The sequence below is a fragment of the Talpa occidentalis genome, unplaced genomic scaffold, assembly GCF_014898055.3.
Source record: "Talpa occidentalis isolate TD23 unplaced genomic scaffold, MPIMG_talOcc4v2.1 talOcc4.16, whole genome shotgun sequence".
NCBI classification, from domain to species: Eukaryota; Metazoa; Chordata; class Mammalia; order Eulipotyphla; family Talpidae; genus Talpa; species Talpa occidentalis.
Genome location: NW_023601653.1, coordinates 67456295 through 67481548, shown reverse-complemented (window position 1 = coordinate 67481548; position 25254 = coordinate 67456295). Strand labels below are relative to the sequence as shown.

The following is a 25254-nucleotide window of genomic DNA, read 5'->3' as shown; positions in this document are numbered from 1 at the left end:
AGTGTTAGCAGAGGGGTTGCTAATTCCTTAGCCATGCACCCATGTACCATCAGAATCTCCTCTCTCGAGTCTTGACACCCCATTACAGTGCATTGCCCCAGAGAGTAGCTAAGCAACTGCTACTGCTTCTGATCTGTGATGTTTTCTGCTGGAAAATGTGGCTCCAGAAAATCTAGTTAATGTTTAAATAGATTAACTAGTTAATTAACTCTCCTATATGTGCTCAGTAGATTTTATACAATGAGCAATAAGGATACCATGTAGTCTTGGCCATCGATCGGTGGCTTGTGGTAGATGAAGCTTCCAATTAAAAGGTAATTACAAAAATGGAACAAAATTCATAAAGCAACTGAGAAGGCAAAAGTTAGGAGACTTCAAAATTAGTTAAGGTTTACTGCAATTAAACTACCTGGTTGCCAGAAAAAACCTCTTTGTAGAAAAACATCTTTATTATTTCATAATCTCTATTATTTTTATATATAATGCTTGATATTTATTTTTTATAAGATTTATTTATTTATGCATACAAGAACTGGGGTACAGGCAAGAGGTTGGGGGGGCAGAGGGGAGCGGATTCACCAGAGACAGAGTGGGGAGCAGAACAGGCAGACTGACTGAAATACACTGCTGAGGGGAGCAGTGGGCGAGTCAGGAGAGGTCTGCTGCTATTATATGGGTAGCTCCCTGGCGGGGGATCGAACTCGTGCTGCAGTGGTTACAGATAGCTTCACAGTGCTGTGCTTAACCCCTTGGTAATGCCTGACATTTAATAAAATATTATGAGTTATCCTGAAGTTATAAAAAGGCCATGTGGCAAAATACCAACTGATAATACTAAATTCACCTATGTGTGTTTACTCCTAAAATGTTAATGTTTTCAGTCTTTTCATTCAAATACATCATCGTTTAGGAGGAAGCCTATTCCCACCAAAAAAAGCATGATGGCCTTTGGATATGTATTTGAATGTCAGCCAAGATGCCTGAGTCATGCCTAAGTTCTACCATGTGTTACCTGTGTGGTGTGGGATACAGAAGGACTTAACTTCTTTATAGCTCACTTCCTCATCTGTAAAATAAGTGATAATAGCATGGAGCCTGAAAGTGTTGTAAAGATGTCTAGTAAAACAGCTATTTTTTAATTATTTTAAAGAATCCATTTTTTTCTTTAGTAAAAAAATGTAATGCCTTTTGTTATTTATATGTGGCAATGCCAATAAGAATTTCAAACTAAGATTTAGAAAAAAACAAAGGTGATATGCTCCTTTTCATCAGCTTTAAAAATATATCTTTGAGAACTCAACTTCACAAGCAGAGGAAACAAAAGAAAAACAAATGGAACTATATCAAACTAAAAAGTTTCTGCACAGCAAAAGAGCTTTCATCAAATGAAAAGACTACTACTACCAAATGGAAAAAGATATTTGTATATCATATAGCTGACAAGTGATTAATATCTAATATAAACAAAGAACTCATCAGACTCAACAATAATGAGGTAAACAATCCAATTTTAAAACGGGCAACCTAGGGCCTCCCCCGTGGCGCAGCGGTTGAGCGCTAGGTTGCGAAGCTGCCTGCAGCCTCTGCAGCGCCGGTTCGATCCCCGGCTGCTCCCCGGCCACCGGAGGAGGGTCCCACATGGTGCACAGACCTCTCCTGCCACCCGCTGCTCCCCTCAGCAGTGTACTTCGGTCCTTCTGCCTGTTCTGCTCCCCGCTCTGGCTCTGGTGAATTCTCTCACCCTCCTGCGCTTCTGACTGCACCCAGTGCTTGTATAAATAAATAAAAATAAATCTTTAAAAAAATAAAAATAAAACGGGCAACCTATCTGAATAGACATATCTCCAAAGAAGGCATACAGGTGGCCAATAGGCAATGGTAAGATGTTCATAATCTCTTATTACTAGGGAAATACAAATGAAAATAACAATGAGATCTCATTCCACCCCTGTGAGAATGGTCATTACCCAAAAGATGAAACAAATCTTGGAGATGATGTGGAGAGAAGAGAACCCTTATATACTGTTGGTAGGATGGTGAGTTGGAGTAGATGTTTTGGGAAGCAGTATGGAGATTCCTCAAGAAATCAAAAATAGAAATTCTACACTATTCAGTTATCATACTTGTGGGTATTCACCCCCCAAAGGTAAATACAATAATCCAAACACTATTTCCACTTTCATGTTTATTGCAGCATTATTTACAATAGCCAAAAATCGGAAACAATTTAAGTAGAGATCATCTGATGAATGGATTCAGAAAATGTGACATATATATGCAAAAATTGAATACTCTTTAACTATTAAAGGTTGAAATCCTGCTCTTTGCAACAGTATGAATGAACCTACAAGGTAGTATACTTAGTGAAATAAACTGGATAAAGACAAACACCTTATGATTTCACTAATATGTGGTATATAGAGAAAATAAACAGATGGACTAAATAAAACAAAAACAAACTTCTGAACTGTAATTAGAGGTTATCAGAAGGGAAAGGAGGAAGGGATGGATAAATGAGGGCAAAGAGACAACTGTATGGTGAAGGATAGAATGGAACTATTAGTGGTGAACTCCGTGTAGGACAGGTACATGTTGACTTGCAATGATGCACACCTGCAATTTATATAATGCCATAATGCAGTGTTACTTCAAAAAAATTATGAAATAACTTGAAAACAATCATTGCCCAATTCCCAAGGTATGCTCTGGCCAAGAAATGGATGGACCCTTGCTTACAAAATAGTGGGATCAAACTTGAAAGAAACTAACTTAAGAGACCCTCTAGACTCCCTTTCTTCCCCTTTTTGGTAGATTAGTTGAGAGCTTGGTCAATGAATTGAGCCAGTTTCCAGAGAAACAAGACTGATCTCACCTCTACTGGCCTGCAGTTATTTCTAGGGCTTTTTCCGTCAGTGTGTGTGTTACCTGGGTCCCAGATTCTTTAGTATATTTCTTTGTTATAGAGAAACTAAGTGTTTCTTAGTTCCTCTTAGACTAACGGGCAGCTATGTAACAAGCGGACAGGGCGCGGCTTCCACTCTTCCTCTTTCTGTGCTGCTTTCTGTACATGAGCAGTTGCTCTACTAAGGCAAACTCATCTGACAGCACTTGGCTAGACACACACAGGATTGCAGTTCCAGGTCATTGCTGTAGACTTGTCAGTGTCTGAGAACTTGTGATCCCCTTGAAAGACATGAATACCATCCCAACATCATTTTCAAGCTACTTTCTGTAGTTGGTAAGTATACAGAAATGGAGAAAAGGAACAGATAAGAGGCAGTTGAATATATGAATAAGCTCTTCAACAGCTGTTTGTCTTATATAACACATCAGCCTGCAGCTTATTTGCAGTTCATCTTTGGGCTCAAAAACATTAAATTTATATTTTGCTTTAGAACCGCAAGCTTAAAACCACAGATCCTATTTAACATTCAGCTCTAAGTGTTTTTGTTTGTTTTTTGAGGATTTTTTTTCTTTAGTTTGCCAAGCTTCCTTTGCATTGCCATCAATGTCTGAAGAAATTATGTATGCAGATCTAAAATTCCAGGACTCCAGTAAAACAGAAAATGGCAAATCTGGGATAAAAGGTAAGATTTTGAGCTATAGATGTGCTGGAATGTGATAAAGCTAATGTGTAGAAGAGTAAAGGTAGAAGCTTGCTCCCTAAGTATGAGTGAAGACAATGATTGTTCAATTTTAGTTTTTAATTAAGCCTCCCAGTTGTCCTAAAACTATTAAATGTGTCCATAAGAATGTTTATAAAGGGTTTTTTAAAGGCCCTAATCAATACCTTGAACACTGAATTTTTCATAAATTTTCTATTTTTAATATTTCACTCAAGGCAATTAGAATTGTATTTAATATAACTGCACTGTAAAATTTTTTTCTCCATGAAATGATGCCACAGGACAAGGAATATATGCTATTTAGAAAGTCATGTCTTTGTATTTTATATATATATATATATGAACATGCTAGCATATATGTGTGTGTAAAAGAGAGTGAGAAAGTCACAAAAAGAAAAAGAGATAGAACTTTAAAGACTTTCATTTGACTTTATACTAATTCAAGTATATATTATCCTAAATTTTCACTCTCTTCCACTTCTTTTAGTGATCTTTTCTCAACTTGCTAAAATATAGAAAAGGTTAAGGTGAAGGAAAAGACATCAGAACTAAAGAAAGAGAAGAGAGAAAGAAATACTGGGAGATACATCACTGAAAACCATGATGCAAGTGAAAACTTTGTAGTTTTCAATACAAATTTGAATTATGATATAAATGGGCCAGCTGTGTAGACTTTCAGGTTATACTTCAATAAAGTGTACCCTAAGATTCATCCTACTCACAACCCCATATTATTCTGACTTCCTGGCTCCTGGACTTTTGCATGCAGTCTGCTCCAGCCCATTCACCAGGATGTTTAAAATAAAAAATACTTAAACGGTAGGTCTGGAGAACACAGAAAGTTGGTAGAGTTGGTACACTTAGGAGAGACAATAACAGAAGAATCCTCATACATTATTTGTGTCTCCCCAAAAAATGTAGCATTTGTTAAAATTCTAATTTCCCTGTGAACAGAAATTTCATTGTTAGATTTCAGATTCATTTATCATCAACATGATAGAACAGCTCAATTTTGTTGTCTTTCCCTTTAATACATATTTTTTAAGGGGACCCTTAAGGATTTACAATATTTTCGATTTTATTTTCTTTCTTCGTATTTCTCCTTTTTTGTGTGGTGTAAGAGGATGTGCATACCATAAATTTTATATGCCAACAATTACCCTTTTTGTATCCCATCACATTCTTTCCTCTTTCCTGTCCCACTAATTAATCTTATTCTAAATCTCCACTTCAGAAATTTTCTGATTCTCTGGGAATCTTGAATCTATGTCTCATTATTTTCTCAGTTCCATCTGATTTTCTCATTATGCATCTTAAAGTCTATAGTATGTAATATAAACTTTATATTATGTAAAAATGTCCCTTACTCTCTTGCCACCTTCTTTAATGTGCTGTCATTTTCCCTAGAAAAACTCCATTCTGGTTAAATTCAAATATTTACCTACTCTGAACTCTACCCAAATAGGTGGACATTACTGCTGAAAATTACACAAACTCTCAAGCCTAGTTTACTAAACTTCTGTCTGAGCTAGTCCCGTCTCACTGTTGTCGATGCAATAATGTTGTGACATACAGCGAGAATTGCCAGTCCAATGCCAACTAACTCTTTAAGATTTTGGGAAACAGTAAAGAGGAAAAGAAGTACATAGTCAGGATCTTACCTAAGGTTAAGAGGTTAAGAGTATAACTTCAAATGTTGTCTTTCTTTTTTTTTTTTTTTTAAAAAAAAAAGATGTATTTCTTTGTACATACAAGAACTGGGATGTAGCCCAGAGGTGCAAGGGGTGAGAGGATTCACCAGAGACAGAGCAGGGAACATAACAGGCAGACTGACTGAAATACACTGCTGAGGGGAGCAGCCAGAGAATCAAGAGATTTCTGTTGCACCATGTGGGTAACTCCTTGGCCTGCCAGGGATGGAACTCATGCTGCAGAAGCTGCGGATAGCTTCATAGTGCAGTGCTTAAGCCCTTGCACCTCCAGTGAGGTCCTGTTGTCTCTTAATAATTATTTTCTCATTTATTTTTATATTCAATTATTAATCTGAGTACCTTCTTATTAACCTGAGTAACTTTTTATAGTCGAACACTATTCTGGGTACTAAAAATACAGGAGCAAGTACCTGTTTTTATAGAAGATAAATTTTAAGTGTATGAGAAAATAAATGATTGGAGAGAGAGAGAGAGAGAGAGAGAGAGAGAGAGAGAGAGAGAGACGGAGAGACAGAGAGTGAGAATCTCTAATTTGCTCTGGTTTGTGAAGATTTAAAACTGAGTTTTAGTATAGAAGGCAGGAAGGCCACCTCTTATGGTCAGTGGGAATCACCATACAAATTCAGTGGAAAGGACATCACAGAAAGTAAGAACATCTAGCTGAAAGATCCCAGGAAAGCCTGATGGATTTGCTTCCTAGTTCATTCTACACCTTCCCTCTCTGCTACTACACCGCCCTCCTGCCATATTCTTACTTATATCCCCTGCTTTACTTCTAGATAGTAATTATGAAATACTCTTATCAAAAACCAAATTTCATTTTGCTATGGATTTCAATCACGTACCTTGTTCAAAGACATTTCTTCTGTAAGATTCCCCTTTCTCTGCTGCTTCATTATCCTCTCACCAATATACTCTACTACTCTATTTAACAAAACACACCCCCTAGTTACCCAACTAAATCTATTTATCTTCCATTTTTCTGTTTCCTTAATAGCCCAGCCTTGGGACAGCATTACCTTTGGTCATGGACTCGCGGTCTTCAGAGCTCCTTCTCTTGTCAACGGACCACATTAGGCTTCTGCCCTCATTGTTCCATGGAGACTCCTATGGATCTAGGCCACTGATGGCCTCTCTGTTTCACCCCCAAATCATGTCTCTGCTCTTTTATTATTCGACTTCTCTACAGCGTTCAAACAGTTGCACCATCCCTCTTCCTTCACACTTTCTTTACACAGGCTGCTGACACATGTGGCGTGCTCCTGGTCTCCACTATCACCATAGCAGCTCCCGCTCAGCCTTCTTTTTTGACTTTCTATCCTGGATCAAACTCTGTTGTTTATTTTTTTAAAGATTTATTTATTTATGCATACAAAAACTGGGGTAGGGCCAGAGGTGCAGAACTCTGGTGCAGAGGTGCAGAACTCTGGTAGGGCCAGAGACAGAGTGGGGAACAGAACAGGCAAACTGACTGATATACACTGCTTAGGGGCACAGCAGGCGAGACAGGAGAGGTCTGTTGTGCCATATAGGTAGCTCCCTGGACACCAAGGGATCGAACTTGTGCTGCAGAGGCTTCAGATAGCTTCACAGTGCTGTGCTGAAACCCTTGCGCCACCAGGGAGGCCCTGGATCAAACTATTTTATGGAAGATTCGAGGACTCTCTTCTGGGTCCCCTGTTTTGTGACACTAAAGATACTTTGCTAAGTTACCTCATTCATTCCTTTGGATTCAAATACAATGACTTCCAACTCTCCACTGATGATCTGTCCTTGATTTTCTGGACTAGAAAATCAAAGGCCTCTTTCACATTTCCATATAGATGTCTAATATCATCTTAAATTAAAATGGAAATATTTTTTCCTCTTGTTCCTTCTTCCTAATTATCTCCATATCATTAAATGCAAATATAAATACATACTTAAATACAATCACCAAGTGTGTGCTATGTGCCAGCACTATTTCAATCGTATTACAAATCTTAAGCCATTTAGTTTCTCAACTTTGTGGGTTTCTGTTTCTTTTTTTAACCAATGTGGAAAATAAGACACAGAGAAGTCAAAGATTTTGTTCAAGTTTCCCCAAGGGATAAGAAGCAGAACCAGAATTAAAGGCTGGATATTTTAACCCTATAGAATATTCTATGCTTGTTTTTTGTCACTGCTACGCTCCCTATAAATATGCTGATCTTATTATTACCTAACAACTCTATCAAGTCAAAAATCTCTCATAGGGCCAATCCTGATGGCACAGGCGGTTGAGCATTTCACTGTGAAGCTGTCCACAGCCTCTGCAGCGCCAAGTTCGATCCTGGCCATCTGGTGAGGGTCTCACATGGGGCAGCAGACCTCTCCTGTCTCACTCTCTGCTCCCCTCAGCAGTGTATTTCATCAGTCTGACTGTTCTGTTCCCCACTCTTGTCTCTGGTGAATCCTCTCTCAGTCCTGCGCATCTGGCCTGTACCCGGTTCTTATATAAATAAATTAATAAAATCTTAAAAAAAAAATCTCTCATAGATTTCATAAATGTGTGCTACAGATTCTAACTTCAAAAAGTATTCATAATATATCCCGTGAATCATCCCTTTCTCTGATACTTGTAAATCTAGCTACTGTTCTCTCTCACTGGTCTGCTGCAAGAAGTTCCTCTCTATTTTCCCTCTTCCAGTACTGCAGCTCTGAAGTTCATCCTCTATATTCTGTAACAATAATCTTTCTAAAAATATTATATTATCCTCCCTCCTGCTTAAAAATCCCTTCCTGTAATTAAACAATCTTCAGTCCCCTAACTCTGGCTTACAAAGGCCATACATACTATTTCCTGTCTTTTTCCTTGACCTCCTCCTATATCTTTTCTCACTTTGGTCAGAATTTCATTGCCACTCTGAATGTTTTCTGTTTTTCAAATAGAATCCTAGTTAGGGCCTGAGGGCTAGATCTTCTTGCCTGTGACATGCTCACCACTGATTTTGCATGCTGATTCCATGGTAAGGTCTGAATTGCTTATGCTCCAGAATATAACTCCATTATAATCTTTGCATACCATACACAATTTGAGATCAATCTGTCTGTCTACCTATCTATCTATCTATCTATCTATCTATCTATCTATCTATCTATCTATCTATCTATCTATCTATCTACCTATCTATCTATCTATCTATCTATCTATCTATCTATCTATCTATCTATCTATCTATCTATCTATCTATCTATCTATCTATCTATCTATCTATCTATCTATCTATCTATCTATCTATCTATCTATCTATCTATCTATCTATCTATCTATCTCCTATCATCTGTTTATCTACTATCATCTACTTATTCATCCATCCATCAACCCATTCTTCCACCTCCCTACTAATCTATCTAATTTTTTTTCTCATAGTTAAAATTTATATTCTATAAGAACTGGAATTGTGTTTCCTGATCACTGTGTTGTTAGTACCCAGAAGGTACTCTGTAAGGAAGGTACTCCTTAAGGAAGGTACTCTGGTAACATTTGAATAGTTCAATACAGAAATAAACGAGAAAAATTATTAAGAAAGGCAACACTTGAAGTCATGCTTGTTATCTTAAATAAGATCCTGACTATGTCATTCTTCCCTCTTAACTACTTTCCAAAGTCAAAAAGGTTGTTTCACATTTTATCAACAATGATCTCTGTACTTTATTGCATCACCAGCTGTGAGATATAGGCATTGCTCAGAAGTTTAGTAAGAGTCTCATGTTATACTGTATTTATATTTTCTTGAACGTTTTAATATTCACATCTACATGTCATAATTTAAATGTAATGATTTAATAATTAATTTTATATATAAATATAATATTGATTAAATGCATGATTCCTTATTTATTTTTATTTAGTAGGAAAATGATCTCTTGTGGGTTTAATGATCATGGAAAAATGAAGTATTCAACAAAAGTTTGATGGTAAAAGAACATGAAAAAGTTTCATTGAGGAAGTGATGTCAATCTGTTCTACCATCTAGTTTATAGGGGGACTCCAAGACATTACAAATAGAGATACAGGTGCTTGAGCACTCTGTGATGCAGTCTGCATCCTCTGCAGTGCGAGTTGGATCCTAGCCAGCTGGGGAGATACCCACATGGTGTGGCAGACCTCTCCTGTCTCTCATGCTACTTCCCTCACAGTGTACTTCAGTCAGTCTGCCTGTTCTGTTCCCCGCTCTGTCTCTCGTGAATGCTCTCACCCTCCTGCATATCTGACCAGTACCCCACTTTTGTATAAAAAAAAAAATCTTAAAAAAAATAGAGACAGCCCCTGGACTCTCAGGATGTCCTGGGGGTAGCATACATCACTGAAATTACTTTTTAAGAGTTGATCATTGTCCACTCAAGGATTGAACTTCCTGTTAGCTGACAGCTGCTCAGTTTCCACAAATTTGGACAGACCAGAATCTAGATGGATTGGTTTATCTCACATCTCCTTTAAAATTCCATTTCTGCCTCTTTGTTCCCTGAAACAGCCCTCCAGTTAACAGTCTCTCTTGTGAGGACCATTTCAGATAATCAACAAATAATGAAATATTTTTTATTTCTTTTTGATTTATTCTTCAAAAAAGATTTTTTATTAGCTCCCCCCTTTTTTTTTTGCTTTCAAACTTTGTTTAAAAGTGAACAATGATGTAAAAAATATATAAATAAAAAGAAAATTTTGGAAAAGAATAAAAAAAATTTTTTTTTGAAAATGTCCTTGAGTTTCTAGCAAGACCATTCTTTCACTTTGGGGACATGTGAGGTATGAAGTTAAAGCAAAATGAATGAGTGATTCAAATGAAGATGCACACCACTTCCATCTCTCTGTGCTCACCTTGCTTCCCACAGCGCCAGCCGCTCCTCCCCGCTCCTGGCAGTGCCGTGTGGTGGCTCTGGCTGTGTTCTGCCTTCTGCTGCTGGCTGGATTGGGAATCTTAGGAAGCATGTGTATGTATTACCCATATTTTGATTGGGTGGGAAAACACATAGAATCGCATGAGTTTTACAAAAAAGTTTTACTCTTGGAATTAAGGCTCTGGAACCATAGAACTTATATAGAACATTGCACTTAAGACAGCACTTAATCTCTCTCTCTGGTTCCTAGAAAGAAAGTGACTGCTCCCCTATACCTTTAATATTTTAATATGATTTCAGCAAAAAGAAAGTGGTGGTTGTTTGGGGGATTAAATTTTAATCTTCTATCTTGTTTGTGATGGAGTTTATGGAACTTCTAATATGCAAATGGGAAAACTGAACAAACTACAGAGCTTCAAAGAAGAACTTCAACGAAATCTTTCTCTACAACTGATAGAAAACATGAATAGTTCTGTGAAAATCAGGAACCTCTCTATCACGCTGCAAAAAATGGCCACCAAATTATGCCATCAACTATATAAAAAATATCCAGGTAATCTTCTATTCTTCTCTGATAAGGTGGACTAAATTTAAGAGTTAGTAGAGCATCATTTCACTGCAATCTAGTAGTTTTTCCTTAGAAGCCATTATTTGGGGGAAGGAATTAAATGTGGCTGACAGAGGATGCATTGATATTTTCATGGAACTAGAAAAAAGAACCAGAAAAGGTAATTATAGCCATAAACCCCAAATTAGCCCCAAATGGGGATAATAGCTACTGAATAAAACATTAGCTAGCATACAGTTTCTCTAATCTGACATGTTTTACTTTTTTTAAAAAAAATTTATTTATCTATGCATACAAGAGCTGGGATACAGGCCAGAGGTGCAGGGGATGAAAGGATTCACCAGAGACAGAGTGGGGAACAGAACAGGCAGACAGACTGAAATACACTGCTGAGGGGAATAGCAGGCAAGACAGGAGAGGTCTGCTGCACCATGTGGGTAGCAGCCTGGCCAGCCGGGGATCACACACATGCTACAGAAGCTGCAGATTGCTTCACAGAGCAGTGCTCAACACCTTGCGCCACCAGAGAGGCCCTGTATTACTTTTATTTTGGGCACTGAGTTGAGTAGAAGATAAAGAGAATAACATACATCTTTATGGGACTTCAATCCTCAATTTTAGTCAAATTTCAGTCAATGATGAGTATTATTGTCAAAGAAATAAAACTAGATTTACTCCATGAATGTAAAGAAATGGTGTATAAATATCTTTAGCAGTTTCTATTCCTTTTATAATGAATACACGATCTTTGTGATCTTGAGAAGTCTCCCCAGTATTCAACAAATCAAAGAGCTAGAAATGTTTTAGTTAGAGAAGCCAGAATCGATGGAGATTTCTGGGATTGATTCTTAACAGACAAAGCTTCTTTTTTTTTTTTTATTAGATAATAAATTTTATTGTTATATTCCCCATACAATTGCAGCCCCCCCATTCTGACCCCAATCCCTCCCCTCCCGCCCCTGCCCCCCTAAAAGTGTCTCTGGTTCATAGTTTTTTGTTGATTTTGATTTTCACTTTCTTATAGTTATTCATTTTCCTGGTCCCTTATTTAAGTTTTCTAGATTCCTGCTATGAGTGAGACCATCCGGTATTTTTCTTTTTCTTTTTGGCTTATTTCGCTGAGCATGATCCCTTCCAGCGCCATCCATGTTGCTGCAAATTGCATGTGTTTATCTTTTTTGAATGCTGAGTAATATTCCATGGTATATATGTACCATATCTTCTTGATCCAGTCATCTATTTTTGGGCATTTGGGTTGTTTCCAAAGCTTAGCTATTGTAAACAGTGCTGCTATAAACATAGGGGTGCAGGTGTTCTTTGGAATTGATGTTTCTGTGTCCTTTGGGTAAATACCTAGGAGTGCAATTGCTGGATCATATGGAAGCTCTATGTTTAGTAGGTCCAGAAATCTCCACACAGCTTTCCACAGTGGTTGGACCAGTTTGCACTCCTACCAACAGTGCAGAAGAGTTCCTTTTTCTCCACACCCTCGCCAACATTTGTTGTTGCTAGTTTTTTTAATATATGTGCCATTCTCACTGGTGTAAGATGGTATCTCATGGTAGCTTTGATTTGCATTTCCCTGATGACAAGTGATGTTGAACATTTTTTCATATGCCTGTTGGCCATTTGCATTTCCTCTTCCGAGAAGTTTCTTTTTAGCTCTTCTGCCCATTTTTTGACAGGATTATTTTCTTTGTTGTTGTTGAGTCTCATCAGCTCTTTGTAGATTTTTGTGATCAGTCCTTTATCATTAGTGTTGGGTGCAAAAATGTTCTCCCAGTTGGTGGGGTTTCTCTTTGTTTTTGTTATTGTCTCTTTTGCTGTGCAGAAGCTCTTTAATTTGATGTAGTCCCAGCTGTTTATCTTCGCCTTCACAACAGACAAAGCTTCTTGGGATTAACTTTCACCGCTAAGCAGGAAGACAAAACATGAGTAGGTAAGAGAAGGAGATTAGATGATCATTATTCAGGGCTCCTGAGGAAGAAAAATATAGTGCTCTTTCCTCTGAAATGTGTTGTTCTTGCAATGTTTTCAGCACACTACCCTGGTATGTAGGAACCTAAAACACAGGATTCACTTTCTTCACCACTGATGTTAAAAAAAGAATCACAAGTAGATTTGGTTAATTTAATATAGAGGATAATGGGGAAAATGAGAATAAGGTAGATTATCATTGCAACACAAATACAACTGTTTCTTCCCTCCAGAACACAAATGTAAACCTTGTCGAAAGAGGTGGTTGTGGCATGAGGACAGCTGTTATTTACTCAGTCAGCAGCGTGAAGATTGGCAAACCAGTGAACAGGAATGTCAGAATCTAAATGCCAGTCTGTTGAAGATTAAGAACAAAAGCGTATTGGTAAGCCTTCATTCTAATATCTAAATAGTATCTCCACATTTTCCTTTTTTTTTAAAAAAGATTTATTTGTTTATGCATACGAGAACCAGGATACAGGTCAGATGTGTGGGAGGGTGAGAAGATTCACCAGAGACACAGTGGGGAATAGAGCAGGCAGATTGACAGAAGTACACTGCTGAGGGAAGCAGCGGGCGGTCAGGAGAGGTCTGCTGCACCCTGTGGGAATCTGCCTGTTTGCCGGGATTGAACCCACATTGCAGAGACTGCGGACAGCTTCACAGTCCTGTGCTCAGCCACCTGTGCCACCAGGAAGGTCCTCACATTTTACTTATTACTTGGCATGTCTGATCTCTCAGACAGTAATCATATAGTCATTTTTTTAAGATTTTATTTAGTTATTTATACAAGAACCGTGGTACAGGCCAGATGCGTGGAGGGTGATAGGATTCACCAGAGACAGAGCAGGTAACAGAACAGTGAGACTGACAAAATACACTTCTGAGGGGAGCAGTGGGTGCAACAGGAGAGCTTTGCCGCACCATGTGGGACCCTCACAGGCCAGCTGCGATTGAAGAGGCACTGCAGAGACTGCAGACAGCTTCACAGTGCAGCAGTCAACCACCTGTGCCACCAGGGGATGCCCCATATATTCTTTTTTTAAGCAAAAATACATTCCCCCCAAAGATTTAGCTGTCCTACTGTAAGACCCCTTGTCCTACTTTATAGAAGAGGAAAAAATCAATTCATAGTGACTTGGTCATCTGATCACTCATAAGTGATGGATTCACAGTTATTTCTTCAAAGAAAAATGTTACACCATGGAAAAAAACTTATTACTTTGACTACAAAATTCTGGACTAATTCTGACTTCTATTTATAACTACTCTAAATTTGCTACATTTTACTTCTACTCTTTCTGTTTCTATTAACTTGTATTTGCAGTCATTAATTACCTTATTTGCATCCAGATTGAATGTTTAATGCTTGAAATCTATATTTCAATATTTGAAATCTATAGTTGGTGATTATGTATGGGTTGGTAGTTCCTAAATTAAGAGTTTTTTCAATGATTGGTAGTTCCTTCTCCATGTGAGATGGTAATTGATGTAAAAATGCTGAAAGCAACCTTACAGTAAGGAACACTTTGTCTCAATTTCTTTTAATGGCATTGAAACATAGTATAATGTTTAAAATGTTCTCTTAAAAATTTTGTGTACTAAATGATGCTGTGATGTAATGTAGAGAAATGAGAAACAATTATTTCAACAACCATCTACATTTCTTATAGGATTTTATAAAATCCCAGACGACTGACTTTTGGCTAGGATTATCTCCCAGAAAAAATCAAGGATCCTTTGAGATGCTCAAAGAGAAAATTTCCTCCTCTGACTGGTAAGTCATTTTTTATTTTTTTTAAACAAGTATACTACTTTTTTGGTTTTAGGTAATATTATTTCATTTAGAAACTAAAACCCTTCACAATGATCAAGTAGTTAATCCTATATGACATGGCTATTTGAAAGCAATTGTACAGACATAAAAATATGACTTTATTCTTCTTGAATTCTTTTTAGCTGGTTTGAGTAAAGATCCTTTTTTTTGGTACACAGTAGATTACAGTTAAAACTAGCTTCTATTAAAATTATATCTTTAAGAATACTACCTCACACCATGCACAAAAACCAATTCAAAATGGATAAAGGGATTGAACATAAGACTTGACCCCATGAAATATACAGAAGAAAATACAGGCAAAACACAACATGACATCCGTCTCAGTAACATCTTTAAAGACACACCCCCAAGCAAAGAAAATGAAGGACAAAATGAAGAGCTGGGATTACACCAAACTAAAAAGCTTCTGTAGAGCAAAAGAGACACTAACCAAAATAATGAGGCACCCTACTGATTGGGAGAGAATTTTTGCACACAGTACAACTGCTAAGGGACTGATCACAAAGATCTACAAAGAGCTGACACTACTCAACAAAAACAAAGTAAACAATACAGTAAAAAAAAAAAAAAAAAGGGCAGAAGAATTAAAAAGACACTTCTCCAAAGAAGAACTGCAAATGTCCAATAGGTATGAAAAAATGTTCAATATAACTTGCAATCAGGGAAATGCAAACCAACCCACAATGAGATACCACCTTACACCACTAAGAAATGGCACATATTAAAAAAACTGGCAATAACAAATGTTGGCAAGGATGTGAAACAAAAGGGACTCTCCTACAATGCTGGTAGGAATACAATCTGGTCCAGCCACTATGGAAAGCTGTGTGGAGGTTCCTCAAACTACTGAAAATGGAGCTACCATATGATCTAGCAATTCCACTCCTAGATATTTACCCAATGGACACAAAAACAGTACTTCAAAAGGATCCCTACACCCCATGTTTATTGCAGCATTATTTACAGTAGGTAAGATATGGAAATGACCCTAATACTAAAAGATAGATGACCGGATAAAGAAGATGTGAGATATATATATATATATATATATATATATATACACACACACACACACCACACACACACACACAATGGAATATTACTCAGCAATCAAAAAAGATAAACCCATGCTACTCAAAGCAACTTGAATGGAGCCAGGAGAGATTATGTTTAGTGAAATAAACCAGAAAGAAAAAAAAATACTGGATGGCTTCACTTATAGGAGGAATGTGGGGGAAACACATAGGGGATAGGGAAATATTAATTAAAATAAACATAAAACAAAATCGACAGGCTACTATAAATCAGAGACATTCTGCAGGAAGTGGGGGAGAGGGATCATAACAGGGGAGGGAAGAGCACAAGGGATTATAGTGATGGTGCCTGGGAGAATTAGTGGTAAGGATTCTAGGGGACTATACCTTGGAGAAGAAAGCAAACATCGTACAAAAAAGAATAATTGTAAAAAATATATATATATAATAAAAAAAAGAAATTACACCCTTAAAGAATACTTTTCCATTGGGTTTTTTAAAGTATGCTTAATATTGCAAATAGTGCCACAAATGACAATTTCTTGACAAGTGACTGACCATCTACTTGTGGCCAAAGGGATAATTTCTGTGAATAAAGTGTTTGACTAAGAAAATTGTAAAAATCAACAAAATTCACTGAGATTTAAATGGACTTAAAATTGTGGTAAGTGCTGGGAGGCAAAGATGAATGAAAAATTGATTCTTCCTTTGTTACTTGACAAGTAATTTTATGTGCAGACTAATTAAGCAATTCTACATATAAAATAGATATGTGATAAATGCTTCAGAAAGAATGCACAGAATAATGAAAAATAAATTTTAGCTTTGAAATTTGTTTTATCATATGCATTTGAAATGGACAATTTTGCATGAAAAGCATTTCTGGTAAAGAGAATAAAATGAATTTGGACCTGGTATATTGCAAATATGATACATAAAATGTATTCTGTTGCATAATATATTAAGAAATGTGGTTATAAATATGCCATTGTAAATGAATCCTTTTGTTGTATTTGTTCTGCTCATCATGGGGAAAAGCAAAACCTACATTAAAACATGCCATAGGGCCTCCCCCTTGGCGCAGTGGGATGAACACAGAGCTGTGAAACTGTCTGCAACCTCTGCAGTGCCGGTTTGATTCCAGGCTGGCCATGGAAATACCCACATGGTTCAGCAGACATCTCCTGTCTCACCTGCTGCACTCCTCAGCAGTGTATTTCAGTGTCTGCCTGCTCTGTTCCCCACTCTGTCTTTGGTGAATCCTCTCACTCCCCCGCACCTCTGGCCTGTACCGCAGTTCTTGTATGCATAAAATAAAATAAATTTAAAAAAATAAAAAATGCCATAATTGCATTTGTATTTTATAAGCTTTTAAATTGGAAAACAGACTAAAGAAGGGAACCGCAGCATCAATCTCTTGGAAACTATTCTCAGCCCATATATTCACACTTCTGTGTTAGTTGAGGGCACATCAAGATGGAACTACTCAGGACAAGTAATCTGGGGGACTGCCTCACTGAAGCTAAGCCCTGACATTGTTGCACACTCACCTCATTGGGCCAGGCAACAAATAGAAGTGCTGATTGTTTTTCTGTTTTACTCACTTTGCTAGAAATAGTAGTTGTGAGACTAGAGGTCAGAGATGGGACTGCTCCATCTCAGCGGTTGGCAGTGCAGTACAGAATGGGAGAAAGGTGTGTGCACACAGAGGAGAGGAGGGTCTGCATGTTCAAGATCTAATTTGGAGTGATGGACTAGAGGTAAAGGTAGTTTGTGGTCAGGGGAGTGTGTGATGGATTTTGTTTTGAAAAGGTGGATTTCCTTGTGTGCATTTGCAAGTATTGCTAATGAGAAGGCAATCTATAACTGCAGGAAAGTACAGCAGATATTTCAAAATATTCATGATACTGAAATTAAAAGTACAGATTGATATAGTATATATAATGCATTGTTTTTGCTTATATGTTCTTATAAATGATATATATGTTTATATGATTTCTTTTTCTTTTTTTAATTCTCAATGTCATTTTTGGGGTTTATCTGGAAAGAAAGGCTTTCATTGATGATGGACACATGAGCGTCACCACAAATAGAAATATCACAATTGAACATTAATTGATATACTTTTATTGATTGATGATTATTATGTATTGAACCAAGTACTGATGCTACATTTTTCCCAAAAGAAAATGAATCAGCATCAGTAATCTTGTATTAGAGGCTAGTAATTATTCAGAACTCAGTGTAAAATCTTTGAAAAATATCTTGAAATACTATCACTTAGAGATGATGATGAGCTTAAGTTATCATTAACCAGGTTAATCCCTGGTTTTGCTGGTTGTGAAAAATGTTTGAGAGGACAGTGTCAAAGATTTCCTATTAAGCCAGTTAAAGTAGAGATTCAAGAAGACTGCAGTATTCTAAATCATATTAAGTACTCGGGAAGGCAAAATTACCTCTAGAGTAAAGACAGCAAATATTCCAGATGTGAGAAAGTGGAAAAGACAGAAATAATGCAGTGTTTGATCTTGCATATCTGTCAGTGAATGTAACTTGTAAATACCTGATATTCTGAATAATAATTAAAATTTATTTTAGCTAATGCAGACTTTAGGAGCTAAGCTACATGGAAATGTAATTTGTGTGTGTTTGAATATGCTTCAAATATTTGATATGAAACAAGTAATTCTTTTTTTGAAATTATTATTATTATATATATATTTATATCATGGTTCTTTTAAACAATATTTGCTTCCGCCCACCCAAGTGTAGTCCCCAAGGAATTTTCTTCACCAATGCACCCGCGCACCATCACCTCAGTCCCCTGTGCTCCTCCCTCCCTTCCTGTGATCCCTCTCCCTCATCCCCTGCAGGATGTCTCTGATTTATAATAGTCTGTTTGTTTTTGCTTTGTTATGTTTTGTACTGTTACAAAAGTAACAGTACTGATTGTACTGATGCCTTATTTTGTTCCCCTATATTCCTCCTATAAGTGAAACCATCCAATATTTTTCTTTTTCCTTCTGACTTAATTCACTGACCGTAATTCCTTCCCGCTCCATCCATGTTGCTGGGAATGGCATGAGTGTATCTTTTTTGATTGCTGGATAATAATCCATTGTGTGTATACACCATATCTTCTTGCTCCAGTCATCTACTTTTGGGCATTTGTGTTGTTTCCAGGTTTACCTATTGTAAATAGTGCTGCAATAAACATAGGGTACAGGTATTTGTTTGAAACAGTGTTTGTGTGTCTCTTGGGTAGAGCCATAGTAGTGGAATTGCTGGGTCATATGTAACTCCACTTTTAGTAGACTGAGGAACTTCCAGACAGCTTTCCACAGTGGTTGGACCAGTTTGCACTCCCACCAGCAATGTAGGAGAGAGTTCCTTTTTCACCACATCCTCGTCAACATTTGTTGCCGCTATTATTTTGATATGTGCTGTTGTCACTGGTGTAAGGTGGTATCTCATTGTGGTTTCTATTGCATTTCCCTGATTATAAGGGATGTTGAACATTTTTTCCTATGCCTGTTAAGTTCTTCTGCCCATTTCTTGACTGGGTTGTTTACTTTGCTTTTGTTGAGTCCTTTGAGTTCTTTGCATATCTTTGTGAGCAGTCCCTTGTCCTTTGATTGGAGGGCAAAATTTTTTTTCCCAGTCAGTGGGGTGTCTCTTTGTTTTGGTTAATGTCTCTTTTGTTGTACAGAAGCTTTTCAGTGTGATGTAATCCCAGGTGTTTATCTTTTCCTTGCCTTTCTTTGCTTTGGGTGATGAGTCTTTAAAGATGCTACAGAGATGTATGTCTTGTAGTGTTTTACCTATATTTTCTGCTAACTATTTTATGGTTTCAGGTCTTATGTCCAGATCTTTTATCCATTTTGAGTTGATTTTTGTGTATGGTGAGACGTAGAGCTCCAGTTTCATTCTTTTCATGTGGTGGTCCAGTTTTTCGAGCACCATTTATTGAACAAACTATGCTTGTTCCATTGCATGTTCTTTGCTCCTATGTCAAAGATTAATTGTCCATATATATGTGGTTTTACTTTTGGGTTTTCTATTCATTTCCATTGGTCTGTGTGGTCTGTTTTTGAAACAAGTAATTCTTTATTTCCTTTTTCAGGTTCATAAACAACACAAATGGCTTCAGTGGCGAGATGTACTGTGGATACAGATATTCTGAGTATGTTTATTATACGCTTTGCACTGAAAGGAAAAAATTCATATGTGAGAAATTGGCTAATCGAGTGAAGATTGAAAATACGCTAATAAATGAAGAACCAGATGGATTTACATAGTTAGTGCACTTATTTTGTTTCAGTTATTATCCTGCAACTAAAAGCAACTTTATGCAGCGCACCTCATGTGGACCAGACAAGTGGAATAAAGATGCTGATTGACTGACTTTCTGCCTCTCTCCTAACACTTCACGCTTTTCTAAATTTCTTCTTTGTCCTCCTCTTAAGAGTAAAAGGAAATTCTGAGAAAATTCTTTAACAGCTAGACACAGACATATTGCTGAGCATAAATACAGAATTTTGGTTGAAAAGTACAGAAAAAGGGCCTCCCGTGGTGGTGCAGGTGGTTGCGCGCAGCGCCATGAAGCTGTCCGCAGCTTCTGCAGTGAAGGTTCGATCCCGGCCAGCTGGCAAGAATCCCACATGGGCCCAGACCTCTCCTGACTCACCCGCTGCTCCCCTCAGCAGTGTATTTCAGTCGATCTGCCTGTTGTGTTCCCCACTCTGTCTGTGGTGACTCCTCTCACTCCCCCATAACTCTGGCCTGTACCCCAGTTCTTGTATACATAAGTAAATAAATCTTAAAAAAAGAAAAATGCAGAAAAACAGCTATTTTGTCTTGCTTCTCCCAAAATAAACAAGCTAGATACCAACATTATAGAACAGTCAAAGGAAATTAAATCTAGGAATATACACCAATAGGAAGAGTGCTGCATCATCACCAATTGCGGTTTATTCTACTAATGCAGATTTATTTCATCATGGGAAAGAAAAAGAAACTACATTATTCTTTATAGGTACAGAAAAATCATTTGATAAAATTCAACACTACATAATAAAGTCTCTCAGAAAATAGAAGCAAATATTTTCCTTCTCTGATAATAGCATTAAAGAGAGATTGTTGGCATTAAAAAGAGAAGGAAAATACCACTAGAAACAACAACAACAAAAAACTAAATCTAACGTTATACTTCTGGTAAAAGAGTGATTGTTTTTCTTTTAAGCTCTGGAACAAGATATGAATGGTTTTGGGGGGTCCTGGGGGATGAGAACCATCCCTCATCAGCAGTTCAAAGGCTAAAAATTTATGCTTCTGAAATCTCTTGGTGTCATTCCACACACAGAGCAATAGAATTGTCCTACACTTACACTTAAATCAAGAGCCCATTTTTAAAAGAAGGATCTTTATCATTTGATTTAAGACCTTCTATAGTGTATTTGAGTGTCTAACTGTGGAAAGAGGCAAGACAAAGAAATTCTAAAATGCAGAAAAGAGAAAGAAGACATTTTACTTGTAGCTCATACAATTGTATACATAAAAATATAATTTACAATCAGACTACATAACTCCTTGTCAATGGATAAAATCTTAATGCAGCAATATGAATTCTACTTCTAAATGTCAACAGTAAACAATACCCTTTATACCAACACCAAAGTGGAAAAGAGTGATACATCTCATAAAAATGTGGAAAACTTCTGCATATGAAAATTACATGCAAAATGGCCCCATTGTCTCAAACCAAGAAACACTCCCTTCCTGGACCCGGCCACCAGACTGCTCATTATGAGCAAGGGAAGTAAAATGGCAATCAAGGAAACAATCCAATTTTAACACGGGTAACCTATCTGAATAGACATATCTCCAAAGAAGACTTACAAATGGCCAATGGGCCTTGGTAAGATGTTCATAATCGCTTATTATTCAGGAAATACAAATGAAAATAACAATGAGATCTCATTGCTGTGAGAATGGTCATTACCCAAAAGATGAAAAAAATCTTGGAGACGATGTGGTGAGAAGAGAACCCTTACAAACTGTTGGTAGGATGGTGAGTTGGAGTAGATGTTTTGGAAAGCAGTATGGAGAAATCATACTGCAAATCAAAAATAGAAATTCAAGAAATCAAAAATAGAAATTCTACTTGATTCATTTATCATACTTGTGGGTATTCACCACCCAACGTTAAACACAATAATGCAAACACTATATCCATGCCCCCATGTTTATGCAGCACTATTTATAATAGCCAAGAATTGGAAACAATTTAAGTAGATATCATCTGATGAATGGATACAGAAAATGTGACATATATATGCCAAAATTGAATACTCTTTAACTATAAAAAGTTGAATTTTTGCCCTTTGCAACAGTATGGATGAAGCCTGAGGGTATTATACTTATGAAATAAACCGGATAAAGACCAACATCATTTGATTTCACTAATATGTGGTATATACAGAAAATAAACAGATGGACCAAATAAAACAAAAAAACAAACTCTGGACTGTAATTAGTGGTTATCAGAAGAGAAAGGGCGAAGGGATGAATAAATGAGGACAGAGACAACTGTATGGCGACGGATAGAATTGAACTTTTGGTGGTGAACTCCGTGAAGGACAGGTACATGTTGATTTGCAATGATGCACACCTGCAATTTATACAATGCCATAATGCAGTGTTACTTCAAAAAAAATATGAAATAACTTGAAAACAATCATTGCTCTTTTCCCAAGTATGCTTTGCATACTTGACCAAGAAATGGATGGACCCCTGCTTCCAAAACTGTGGGGTCAAATTTAAAAGAAACTAACTTAAGAGGCCCTCTAGACTCCTTTTCTTCCCCTTTTTGGTAGATTCGTTGAGAGTTTATTCAATAAATTGAGCCAATTTGCAGAGAAACAAGACTGATCTCACCTCTACTGGCCTGCAGTTATTTCTAGGGCTTTTTCCATCAGTGTGTGTGTAAACTAGGTCCCAGATTCCTTAGTATATTTCTTTGTTATAGAGAAACTAAGTGTTCCTTAGTTCCTCTTAGACTAACCAGCAGCTATGTAACAATGGGACAGGATGGGGCCTCCACTCTTCCTCTGTCTGTGCTGCTTTCTGTACATGAGCAGTTACCCTACTGAGGCAAACTCATCTGACAGCACTTGGCTAGACACACAGAGGACAGCAGTTCCAGGTCATTGCTGTAGACTTGTCAGTGTCTGAGAACTTGTGAACCCCTCGAAAAAGATGAATAACATCCAAACATCATTTTAAAAGCTACTTTCTGTAGTTGGTAAGTATACAGAAATGGAGAAAAGGAACATATAAGAGGCAGTTGAATATGTGAATAAGTTAGCTCTTCAACAGCTATTTGTTCTACCACTTAGTTGCAGTTTGTTTTTGGATTCAAAAGCATTAAATTTATATTTTGTTTTAGAACCACAAGCTTAAAATCTCAGATCCTATTTAATATTCAACTCTAAGTGTTTTTATTTGTTTTTTGAGTTTTTCTTTTAATAGTTTGCCAAGCTTTCCTTGCATTACCAACAATGTCTGAAGAAGTTATGTGTGCAGATCTAAAATTCCAGGACTCCAGTAAAACAGAAAATGGCAAATCTGGGATAAAAGGTAAGATTTTGAGCTATAGATGTGTTGGAATGTGGTAAAACTAGTGTGTAAAAGAGTGAAGGTAGACGATTGTCCCCTAAGTATGAGCTAAGTAACAGTGATTGTACTATTTTAGTTTTTAATTAAGTCTCACATTTGTACTAAAGCTATTAAATGTGTCCATACAAATGTTTATAAAGGGTTTTTTAAAGGCCCTAATCAATAGGTTGAATACTTAATATCTTATATTTTTTTCTATGTTAATATTTCACTCAAGACAGTTAGGATTGTATTTCATAGAACTGAAAGTTGATTTTTTTTTTCTCCATAAAATGACGCCAGAGGACAAGGAGTATATGCTATTTAGAAAATCATGTCTTTGTAGGTTTTTTTTTTTTATATAAGAAAATGCTAGCATGTATGTGTATGTAAGAGAGGGAGAAAGTGACAAAAAGAGAAAGATAGAACTTTAAAGACTTTCATTTGACTTTATACTAATTGAAGTATATATTATCCTAAATTTTCAATTTCTTCCACTTCTTTTGGTCATCTTTTCTCAACTAACTAAAATATAGAAAAGGTTAAGCTAAATGAAAAGACATCACAACTAAAGGAAGAGAAGCAAGAGAGAAATACTGGGAGATAGAACACGGAAAACCATGTTGGAAGTGAAAACTTTATAGTTTTCAATACAAATTTGAATTATGCTATAAATGGGCCAGCTGTGTAGACTTTCAGTTTATCCTTCAATAAAGTGTACCCTAAGCGTCATCCTACTCACAACCCCATATTATTCTGACACCTTGGCTCCTGGATTTTGCATTCAGTCTGCTCCAGCACATTCACCAGTGTGCTTAATTAAAAATTACTTAAACGATAGGTCTGGAGAACTCAGAAATTTGGTAGAGTTGGTACACTTAGGAGAGAGGGTAACAGAAGAATCCTCATACATTATTTGTGTTTGTCAACAAAATGTAGCATTTTTTAAAATTCTAATTTTCCTGTGAACAGAAATTTCACTGTTAGAGTTCAGATTAATTTCTTATCAACATTGTAACTCTTTAGAACAGCTCCATTCTGTTGTCTTTCCCTTTAATACATAATTTTTATGGTGACCCTTAAGGATTTACAGTATTTTCGGTTTTATTTTCTTTCTTCGTACTTCTCCTTTTTGTGTGGTGTAAGAGGATGGGCATACCATAAATTTTCTATGCCAACAATTACCTTTTTTGTATCCCATCGCATTCTTTCCTCCATCTGTCCCACTAATTCATCTTATTCTAAATCTCCACTTCAGAAATTTTCTGATTCTCTGGGAGTCTTGAATCTATGTCTCATTATTTTCTCAGTTCTATCTGATTTTCTCATTATGCAGCTTAAAGTCTTTAGTACATAATATAAACATTGTAGTATGTCATAACATCTCTTACTCTCTCACCACCTTGTTTAATGTGTTATTTTCCCTCGAAAAACTCCAGTTCTGGTTAAATTCAAGTATTTACCTACTCTGAACTCTACCCAAATAGGCAGACGTTGCTGGTAAAAATTACACAAACTCTCAAGCCCAGTTCATTAAACTTCTGTCTGAGCTATTCTCGTCTCACTGTTGTTGATGCAAAATGTTGTGAGATAGAGAGAGCATTGACAGTCAAATGCCAACTAACTCTTTTAGACATGGGAAAACAGTGAAGAGGAAAAGAACTACATAGTCAGGATCTTACCTAAGGTTAAAAGTATAACTTCAAATGTCTTTCTTTTTCTTTTTTAAAGATGTATTTATTTATGCATACAAGAATTGAGGTGTAGCCCAGTGGAGCAGGGAGTGAGAGGATTCACCAGAGACAGAGCAGGGAGCAGAATAGGCAGACTGACTGAAATACACTGCTGAGGGGAGCAGCCAGAGAAGTCAAGAAACTTTTGCTGCTCCATGTGGATAACTCTTGGCCGGCTGGGGATCGAACTCATGCTGCAGCTTCATAGTGCTGTGCTGAAGCCCTTGTGCTGCCAGGGATGTCTTGTT

General features: G+C 37.0%; 1 protein-coding gene across 2 annotated transcripts; it reads left to right on the top strand.

Moving 5' to 3' along the window:
* The first annotated feature begins 3095 nt into the window (after positions 1-3095).
* On the top strand, positions 3096-20450 carry LOC119248359 (C-type lectin domain family 12 member A-like). 2 transcript variants are annotated; one of them, XM_037515317.2, is made up of 7 exons: positions 3096-3238; positions 3480-3587; positions 10193-10291; positions 10563-10751; positions 12977-13128; positions 14417-14520; positions 19741-20450. In XM_037515317.2, exons 2-7 carry the CDS (start codon positions 3509-3511, stop codon positions 19913-19915), a joined length of 798 nt encoding a protein of 265 aa, XP_037371214.1. In that variant the 5' UTR covers positions 3096-3238; positions 3480-3508; the 3' UTR covers positions 19916-20450. The 2 variants fall into 2 exon arrangements, with proteins under 2 accessions (XP_037371214.1, XP_037371213.1); XM_037515316.2 differs by having other exon boundaries at positions 3464-3587.
* The last annotated feature ends 4804 nt before the right edge of the window (positions 20451-25254 follow it).

What these genes read in the sequence shown, in the direction of transcription:
- LOC119248359 (XM_037515317.2), top strand. Translation starts at nt 3,509, where the DNA reads ATGTCTGAAGAAATTATGTATGCAGATCTAAAATTCCAGGACTCCAGT. An exon ending in GGGAATCTTAGGAAGCATGT is followed by an intron (nt 10,292 to 10,562) that starts GTATGTATTACC and finishes TTTGTGATGGAG; the next exon opens with TTTATGGAACTTCTAATATG. An exon ending in TTAAGAACAAAAGCGTATTG is followed by an intron (nt 13,129 to 14,416) that starts GTAAGCCTTCAT and finishes CATTTCTTATAG; the next exon opens with GATTTTATAAAATCCCAGAC.